This window comes from Thalassophryne amazonica, chromosome 1 (genome assembly GCF_902500255.1).
Source record: "Thalassophryne amazonica chromosome 1, fThaAma1.1, whole genome shotgun sequence".
NCBI lineage: Eukaryota > Metazoa > Chordata > Actinopteri > Batrachoidiformes > Batrachoididae > Thalassophryne > Thalassophryne amazonica.
The window spans coordinates 163,247,858-163,257,690 of NC_047103.1; the positions used below are offsets into that span (position 1 = coordinate 163,247,858).

The following is a 9,833-nucleotide window of genomic DNA, read 5'->3' on the forward strand; positions in this document are numbered from 1 at the left end:
TACTTTGTTTGTTTGACTTTTTTGTTATTGGTAATGTCGACAAAGCAGATGCTCACCCCCTGAGTCTGGTCTGCTTGAATTTTCTTCCTACAATTAAAAAAAAAGCTCAAGGGAGTTTTTCTTTACTACTTTTGCCTACTATGTGCTTGCTGTGGGAGCTGTGTAAGGTTAGACCTTACCCTTCTCAGGCACCTTGGGGTGACTTATGTTGTAATTTGGTTTATGTCTGGATCATTCCCTCTGCCAAGGACATAATATAATTTATTTGTTTGCCTGTTTGTTAGCAGGGTTACATCAAAACTACTGCATGGATTTTGACAATTTTTTTTTACCACAGATACATATTAGGCCACAGAAGACTCCACTCAATTTTGGAGGTGATCCAGATTGGCAAACATCAGAAATCTTGGATTTCTCTTGTTTTGTATAAATCAATTGAATTGAGTTAATCAGAGGTTGGCAATGGGAAAACACCAGGAAAACATGATCGCGAGAAGGCTTAGCAAGGGCATATGACGTTCTAGCAGAATGGTGGGAGAGAGACACTGAAATACAAGAGAAGAGTGATTACTAAATTAATAAATGTGTGCAAAAAACCTGAGACAAAGCAACCAGCAACAAACAAGTTGGGGACTGTCAAAATAAATCAGGAAGTGAAATCAGAAAGCTATTTTCATCTCAAACACTCAGCTCACAGTTGGCATCCATGTGGTGTTCCAAGCACTCTTCATCAAAAAGGCAACATGGTTATTTAACATTCAACCAATGTGAGTTTGAAGTCACTGCTTCTCCAAAAACTTTGATGTAACAATTATATGTTGAATTTTATGGGTGGCATTTGCCACCGTGGCCAACCTACTGGAGCCACGTGCATCTGCCTGCATGCTGTATTTGCACCAGACTGGTTGTGGACAGGTGCATGTGGAAAGTGTGTGTGTGTGTTACACTTGAAAAGCTGTTTGTGTGCACATGCATGCACATTTATGATCTTGTACCCATGTATGTGTGGCAGGTTTTATGTTTGCATGCATGCACGCCTTCTTTTCGACATGCCTTTTTGTGCGGGATTTTTTGTGTGTGTGTCTCTATCTGTGAAACTGTGCATGTTCACGTGTGTGCATGCATGTCTGTGTATGTGTGTGAAATGAGATCCGGGTCCCGGCCTCTCCATTTCTCTCTGCAGGTAATAAAAACATAGAGTGCCCTCCAGATCCCTTTATAGAGAGAGAGTTGAGACCGCAGTGAAATCTAGGACAGGCTCCATTGATTTGGAGGCTACAGTATTACTAGCCATCGCAGCTGAGGCAATATGAGAGACGTTTTTTAAATCACGCTGCCACCCCGAGCCCAGAGGGATGAAGAGAGAGAGAGAGAGAGAGAGAGAGAGAGAAAGAAGGGTAGAGATAATTTAACTATTTTGTTTCCTCTCCTGCCCATCCCTCTGCCTTGATGTGTGGATTTTTTTTTGTAAAGTAAAATATATTTAACATTTGAACTTTTTCTCATTTTCCAAACCTTGCAAACAAATGTTCATGTCTTCAAGTATAATTTCATTCAGCATTTAAAAAAAAATATTTAAAAAAATCTGCTTTACACATTTACTGTATTGGTGCATACTTATTTAATTTATTTATTATAAAAAATGACTAGAAAAACCTGAATGCAACACAAATGAACTTGCAGGATCTCCTGTGTTTGGCACATTCAAAGTTGGGCTGAGCTGTGATTGGCTTATGCAGTTTGTGATGCAGCAATTCAAATGTGTGTGCACTTTCAGGCAAATTCAAAGGAAGCTGCGCCCGTTATTGGAGAGTTATATAACGCCTGAATAGATTCTTGTTGTTTGTCTCATCAGTTGTTGTTGTGTTGTGTTCTGTATTGTAAACCTTTTAGGTAGAATGGCCTAAGCAGAGGTTCACCCCTTTAAGTCTGGTCTGCTTGAGGTTTCTTCCTCAATATCATCAAAGGGAGTTTTTCCTTACCACTGTCATCTGTGTTCTTGCTCTAGGGGTTGGTAAGGTTAGACCTTACTTGTGTGAAGCACTTGAGGCAGTTTTGTTGTGATTTGGTGCTATATGAACTAAATAAATTGAATTGATCAAATTCAATTGAATTCATTGAAACGTGATTGGTGGTTTGTATGTCACGTGATATTGATCATTCGTGTCATGCTCGTGCCCTTATTGGGCCTCCTGTGTATTCTGGTCATGCTCATGTTATCATTGGTTTTGATTTCTGTTCATTATTCATTTATTTGTGGTCTTCTGTCAGTGATTTTGTAGTTTTGTCTTAGTAACCGTGTTGCCGTATTGTTTTCATTTATTGTTGCCTTTTATTTTTTCACTCTTGGTCCCTCAGTCACTTCGGTCTTGCTTCTGTTTATCTCATTTCTTGTATTATGCTTTATTCACTCATTGCATTATTTGTTTGTTATGCTTTAGTCGTTTTTTTTCTGTGAAGTATACTTTTGTCTTTGGTTTTGTTTTCAGTTCATCACTTATTTTTCTGTTCAGTCATTTTTGGTATTATCTGTTATTTTGTAGTCTGAGTTTGTTTTCTATTTAGTCTATAGGTTGTTTTGTCATTTTGTTATTGTTAATTTTGATTCTTTAGCCATGCTCAGTTCCGTTCTAGTTTAAGTCTTAGCCTTTTATTTTCTGGCTGGTCTGTTCACCTTAACAATTATTGGTCTTTGGTCATTTCTTTCCGTTGGCATTTTATGTTGTTCACTGTTGGTTTTTCTCTCTCTATTTTCTTTCCTCTCTGTCTCACGGCACTAGTCTCTGTATTTTGTCTTTTCTGTTTTTCTTTCTTTATCAGGATTATCCTTTGGTTTTTGCTGTTCAGTATTTTTGCACTCAGTCATGCCTGTGTATTAAGACAAAGCTACTACAGAGATTAAATGAAATGTCCATGGGGGCAACCACAAACAAACAAACAAACACACAAACAACAACATATTTGAATAGAAAGAATCTTTAAAGGGTGTTTATTATATTGCATCCCTGTAAGTTAATATAGGTTACCATGTCTCTTAAAAACATGTTAATGTTTCCGTCTTAAACTAGAATGTAGGTACTGAGAACACGCTTCAAACAAATAAATAATAATACATTCAAAATATCAGCTTGCTTAAAACATAAAAAAATCCCCCTCAAAAACAAAATGACTCAGTTTTTTTGTGCCTGTTGCATTAAATGGAAAAGCGCTCCTGCTGGACACACCTCCTCTCCTCAGAGGAAATGAACGTGTGTCACACAGAAAGTAGATGGGAACTCCACTAATGCTGGATGCAACCTCACCCAACACTTGGCTTGGTGTTACTTCTTCCCCCGCCTTCCATGACAAAGCTGATGTGGCCTTCTACTGATGGTGGTCCTTTGCTGCCCTGTCAACAGCCATCTGTCGCGCCCCTGTGAGAGCCTGATCTTACAGCCTGTGAGGAGGTGTTGGAGATTTGCATCGGGAGCTTCGTAGAGTGAGCGGCATTCCTCATTTCCAAATCACTGGTGAAGGTTCTGTGGACAGGGGAGCATGTCACAAGTTGAGCAAAATAGGAAACTGATCCTTGCCTGTGGGATCTTCCACAGGTCTGACCAACTGATGTTCCAGTTGACAACTCCTTCCCAGGTAGTCCAGCTTCCTTGTTGGCTCTGCAGCACAGCCTTGATGTTATAGCGCTCTTGCTCCATCATTGGCACCTCTGCCACCACTATCTACTTCCTTCCTCTCCTGTTAGCTTTGGACCAAAGCCGTGTGGCCTCCCCACTCTAGGCCTGCTCTTTCTGTCTGGACTCTGCCAATGATCTCATTATGCTGCACCCTACTGACCACTTGGTCAACCTCACTTTGGGCATTCCACTTCTAGCCAGCATTTGTGTTCCTAACCGACTGGTCAGTGGACTCTCTAAGTTCAAGCCTGGTCTTCTCCTACACGTAGCCCAAACTGATTGGTTGCAGTGGCAGCTGCAGTGTTTTCTTCCCAAAGAGGTCCATCTGTAAGAGGCACAGTGGTAGCCCCAGCCACTTTCAGATGAAAGATTCGGCTTTTCCATTCATCTTGCTTGTGGTGGATGAGGGAATCTCATTAATCTGTAGTGCTACCAAGAACTGGTAGCACCAGAGGTTGTATTTCCCAGGGAGTTGGCTTTCGTCAAACCTTGCCAGGCCTTCTGAGAGCTGTTGCATCACAGTTCTTCCCATCTGTTTGTCAGACAGATCTGCAGTATACTGCCTCCCCAGGCTTTTGATGGGTTTGTCAGACAGGAGTGGGATTTTCTCTCCACCTACAACGAAGATGCTGCAGTCACTTCTGACACCTTTTCTGAGAGACAGGCTAAGAGATTTGAAGGGCTTGATCTTCATTTTTGCCCACAACATCAGCTCATCCATCCTTCTCAGCAAACTGGATGTGCATGCTGCTGTCTGAAGGAAGTTGGTGACATCTTCCATGTAGATCTGCAATGGGGGTAGCCTCTGTCCGGATGGTAGTTTGATCCCTCCAACCATCTGTCTTGATCCGATGAGGATTAGCTCAAAGTGCGGCACAAACTGGATGGGAGAAGTGGCACAACCCATTGTGATTCCTACCTCTAGCTGCTGCCATCCAGTGGTTAAATGCTGAAGACCAAAGCACATTTCAGATCACTGAAGTAAGATGCGACCAGGTTCTTGATGCAGGAGGGCATGTGGAAGAACTCCATTGCATGGTTGATCAGCTGGTGCAGGACTGATCCATACGTGTTGGTGAGGTCAAGCCAGATGATGTGCAGGTCTTTCTTCTCACGCTTGGCCTTCTGTATTTGGCTCAAAATCATTGTAGGGTGCTCTACACATCCTGAGCCTGGGAGTCCCACCATCTGACAGTTTGTGTCAGTGTAACCATTCTGTAGTAGGTAGCTGGTCATCTTTCTGGCTAGCACTGAGAAGAAGATCTTTCCTTCTACATTCAATAAGGCAGTGTTTCTGAATTGACTGATGTCTTTGGAGTTTGCTTCCTTGGGGATGAAGACTGCTACTGCTCTTTGCTACTCAGATGGAATGAGTTGCTTTTTCCAGGTAGTTCTCATTAAGTGCCAAAGCAGTTGTAGTACCTTCAGGCAGTTCTTACTGAGCTTGTAGGGACCTCTGTTGGGGCCTGGTGCTTATGAGGATGTTGCCAACTGCACAAATTGCCGTCATTGTGAGCTTGGGGAACATGGTGTTGAGCGTGTCTGTCGGCGGTGCAGGCCTGGGCACGTACCCTGGTGTTCTTAATGGGACGTTGCTTCTTGGGTCACTGCGTTGCCTTTTGACATGCTGTTGCATTTGCTCCCTGGTGGTGTCAAACTTCCCGCTTTTCTTATTTTTCAGCAGTTGCTGGCATGCTTGAAGGGATCCTTGAAGAAGATAGATCGTTCTTTTTGTTTCCATTTGTTGCACTCGCATATTAGCGCATTCAGGTGTTCAATCAATCAAGTACTAACAGACATCTAAATGAGCTAATCAGCTTGTGGCAGAGCAGAGAGAGTTAGAAAATGTGCAGAAAAATTGGCACTTGAGGACCGGTTTGAGAACTACTGATCTAAAGTGTATATTAATCAGCAGAATATTTGTGATTGATTGGTATGAATGACTTCATGATGCAGTCACACAGAGGTCACATAATTAAGTTATACAGTTTTTAAAAAACAACTTTACAGACATACAGTATGTATATTTGTCTATTTACAGTCACTGGCCACTTTATTAGGTACACCTTTCTAAAACCAGGGTGGTCCCCTTTTGCCTTTAGAACCGCCTTAATTCTTTATTGCATAGATTCAACAAGGTGTTGGAAACAGTCCTCAGAGATGTTGGTCCATATTGACATGATGGCATCACACAGTCACACATTCAACCAGTCTGCTCATTCTCCTCTGACCTCTGACATCAACAAGGCATTTTCATCCACACAGCTGCTGCCGCTCACTGGATATCTTCTCTTTTTCCAACCTTTCTCTGTAAATTCTAGAGATGGTTGTGTGTGAAAATCCCAATAGATCAGCAATTTCTGAAATACTCAGACCAGCCCATCTGGCACCAACAACCACGCCATGTTATAAAAGTCACTTAAATCCCATTTCTTCTCCATTCTGATGCCCATTTTAAACTTCAACAAGTTGTCTTCACCACATCTAGATGCCTAAATGAATTAAGTTGCTGCCTTGTGATTGGCTGATTAGCTAACTGTGTTAACAAGCAAGTGAACAGGTGTACCTAATAAAGTGGCCGGTGTGTATTTTGTGTTGTGTAGGGCATGTTGATGCTTTTCATTATTATTTTGTCAAATTGTTGCATTGTGTCAAACAATCAACCACATATCAGCCATCAGCCCGCCTGTTCGCTCCAAATCTGCATCTGTATTTTGAAAAACCCAAATCAGCCAACCTCTATATGCTAAACATGGCAATTTTATTTTTTTTTAATGTAATTTTGCAAATGTCCATCACAGTGAAACATAAGCAGCCTCGTCTCCATTCTGGTCCAACAGCAGCAATCGGAGCTGGGGCTTTATACACTTCAAAGGTGTGCATATGATTCCCCCCCAAACTGTTTTTATAGTGTCTACTTCTCTTGGACGGGGTTCTTCCAGGTCTCGGGAGAGCTGTGGAGTGTTCTGGGTCGGGCCAGGAACCGACCCCCTCTGTCTGGCTAAATAAGATAAGACCCTGTCATTGTATCTCGCCACTCCACAGCCCTGACCACATCAAATATTCATGGGCCACAGCAGACTCTTAAGTAAACTGGCCAATTTGTTGCGGAAGACGTGCATTAAGATTGGCCGGGCCGATACGCGACGGGCCCCCGGGGACGGGCCCAGACGGGGCAGGCGGCTGCCATTTTGGCTCTGCTGTCACTATTGTTGCTGTCCATTGGAGCGGTGAGGGACACGGTGTGGCACGTGGCTCTCTGCCTGATGGTAAATGGCTGGGCGTGTACGAAGGGGAAAAGGGGGCGGGGCAGGAAAGCAGGAAGCGATGGAAGATAACAAGAGGTCACACAAACCCGGTTTAGAGGCTCTTCCAACCACATCCATGTTGAGCGAGAGGTAAGAGGAGGAAAACAAAACGGACGCTTTGAATGACAAAGGACGGGGTGTGTGGCTGGGACGGGGACAAAGGACCCAGTCACTTGACAGCCACAATGACGCCTGAAAGGACACGGATGAGTATGTGAAAGATAAACAACTTAACAGGTTATTTCAGAGGAAGAAACAAACCAAAAGTACATGTAGAGCAGCACAAACTCCTTGGAGAGACAAACAACAGATTTCCAATTCAGGGTTATATCACCCTGAGGATACAAGTTGACAAATCACTAAAGCGCATTTTTATTTTGCTTTATGGCTGCTGAAGTTGAGTGGCGGCTTGGGATAGACACGACTTTACGCTCGCCGAATCCCCGTAGGGCGTCCAATAGGAAATGAGCTGCAAAAGCTGTCTGTAGAAACTTCTTCTGCTGCTGGTGGAGGAAAAATAAGTAGAAGAAGCTCATAAAACCCAGAGGGTTCCTGGAGGAGGCGGAAGAAGCAATCGGATGGGGGGAGGACCGTAATCCTCGACAGCAGTGGCGGCGAGGGCGAGATCACAATCTGTGGCCGCTGAGCGGGCAGCGGAGGCAGAGATGGCCTGGCACTGTTATTAGGTCACTTCCACAGAGGACTGATGGGCGTTTAGAGAGTGACCTGGTTGCCGGGTGACCCCTGGCAGCCTGCTCGTCATCTGGCACCAGAGAACTCTAGGGGATAGCAGGGCGCTTGTTGTGAATATTAAATGTGACATTCTGCCTTTTACTTTACAAGGAGAGAAGCAATAGAGGCAAGAATAATTTGAAAATGAAGATGATATCATTCTTTGCAGTGTTTAATTTCTCCTACGAGAATTGTTGAAATTTACAGTAAAAATAAGAAAACCCCCCCCCTGCATTTAAAAGATTTGAAAGCTGCATCAGCAGCATGAAAACAGCTTATTTCTTACGCTCTCTGAGAGGTTTGATTGTTGCCTCAATAAGGCTGCAGTGTGAATAAAGCCATTTACATGCTAATAGCCATGTAGGGAAATTTTCTTGTCACGTATGTAAATGAACCCTTGTGCTGGATCTATGTTGAGCCAATACAAACTGTCTACAATATGCTGAATTCATGTTAACGTTTCACTTTTTTATTTCTATGCTAATTAAACACTGCCGACACACATGATTCTTCGTTGATGGCCTCGTTAGCATGAATTAACACTAATTAGGGAAACAAACCTCGTGTATCGTGCCCCTTTGATGCATGAGACATCTGCAGGCTGCATTTTGTCCATCTGGCCAACTAAATCCATCGTCTGTCTATCTATCTAACCGATCTACATGTGGGTCCTACCAACCTACCTTACATACATACCCACTTTACCGATCTACCCATCTGCCTACATACTGACTTTACCGACCTACTCACCTATCTCCATACTTATCTTACTTACATATCCATCTACCTACAACCCAATTCCAATGAAGTTGGGACGTTGTGTAAAATGGAAATAAAAACAGAATACAATGATTTGCAAATCCTCTTCAACCTATATTCAATTGAATACACCACAAAGACAAGATATTTAATGTTTAAACTGATAAACTTTATTGTTTTTGTGCAAATATTTGTTCATTTTGAAATGGATGCCTGTAACACATTTCAAAAAAGTTGGGACGGGGCAACAAAAGACTGGGAAAGTTGATGAATGCTCAAAGAACACCTAATTGGAAACAGGTGAGTGTCATGATTGGGTATAAAAGGAGCATCTCCAAAAGTCTCAGCCATTCATAAGCAAAGATGTGGCAAGGATCACCACTTTGTGAACAACTGCATGAAAAAAATAGTCCAACAGTTTAAGAAAAATGTTTCTCAACATTCAGTTGCAAGGAATTTAGGGAATCCATCATCTGCAGTCCATAATATAATCACAAGATTCAAAGAATCTGGAGAACTTTCTACACGTAAGCGGCAAAGCCGAAAACCAACATTGAATACCCGTGACCGTCGATCCCTCAGGCAGCACTGCATTAAAAACCAACATCATTGTGTAAAGGATCTTACCACGTGGGCTCAGGAACACTTCAGAAAACCACTGTCAGTTAACACAGTTCGGCGCTACATCTACAAGTGCAAGTCAAAACTCTACCATGCATTCAAAAGCCATACATCAACAACATTCAGAAAAGCCGCCTCCTTCTCTGGGCCCGAGCTCATTTGAAATGGACAGATGCAAAGTGGAAAAGTGTGCTGTGGTCTGATGAATCCACATTTCAAATTGTTTTTGGAAATCATGCACGTCGTGCCCTCTGGACAAAAGAGGAAAAAGACCATCGAGATTGTTACCAGTGTAAAGTTCAAAAGCCAGCATCTGTGATGGTATGGCGGTGTGTTAGTGGCCACGGCATGGGCAACTTACAGATCTGTGATGGCACCATCAATCCTGAAAGGTACATCCAGGTTTTGGAGCAACACATGCTGCCATCCAAGCAACGTCTTTTTCAGGGACGTCCCTGCTTATTACAGCAATTCAATGCCAAGCCACATTCTGCACGTGTTACAACAGCATGGCTTCATAGTAAAAGAGTGCAGGTACTAGACTGGCCTGCCTGCAGTTCAGACCTATCGCCCATTGAAAATGTGTGGCGCATTATGAAGCACAAAATACAACAACGAAGACCCCGGACTGTTGAACAATGAAGTCATACATCAAGCAAGAATGGGAAAGAATTCCACCTACAAAGGTTCAACAATTAGTGTCCTCTGTTCCCAAATGCTTATTGAGTGTTGTTAGAAGGAA

General features: G+C 42.8%; 1 protein-coding gene across 1 annotated transcript in view; it reads right to left on the minus strand.

Moving 5' to 3' along the window:
* LOC117518659 (transmembrane and death domain protein 1-like) overlaps positions 1–3,692 on the minus strand; it is a 57,918-nt gene extending 54,226 nt beyond the window's left edge. Inside the window, exon 1 of the mRNA XM_034179904.1 lies at positions 3,602–3,692. Coding sequence (XP_034035795.1) covers positions 3,602–3,692 — 91 coding nt within the window. The remainder of the gene's footprint in view (positions 1–3,601) is intronic.
* Positions 3,693–9,833: the final 6,141 nt, after the last annotated feature.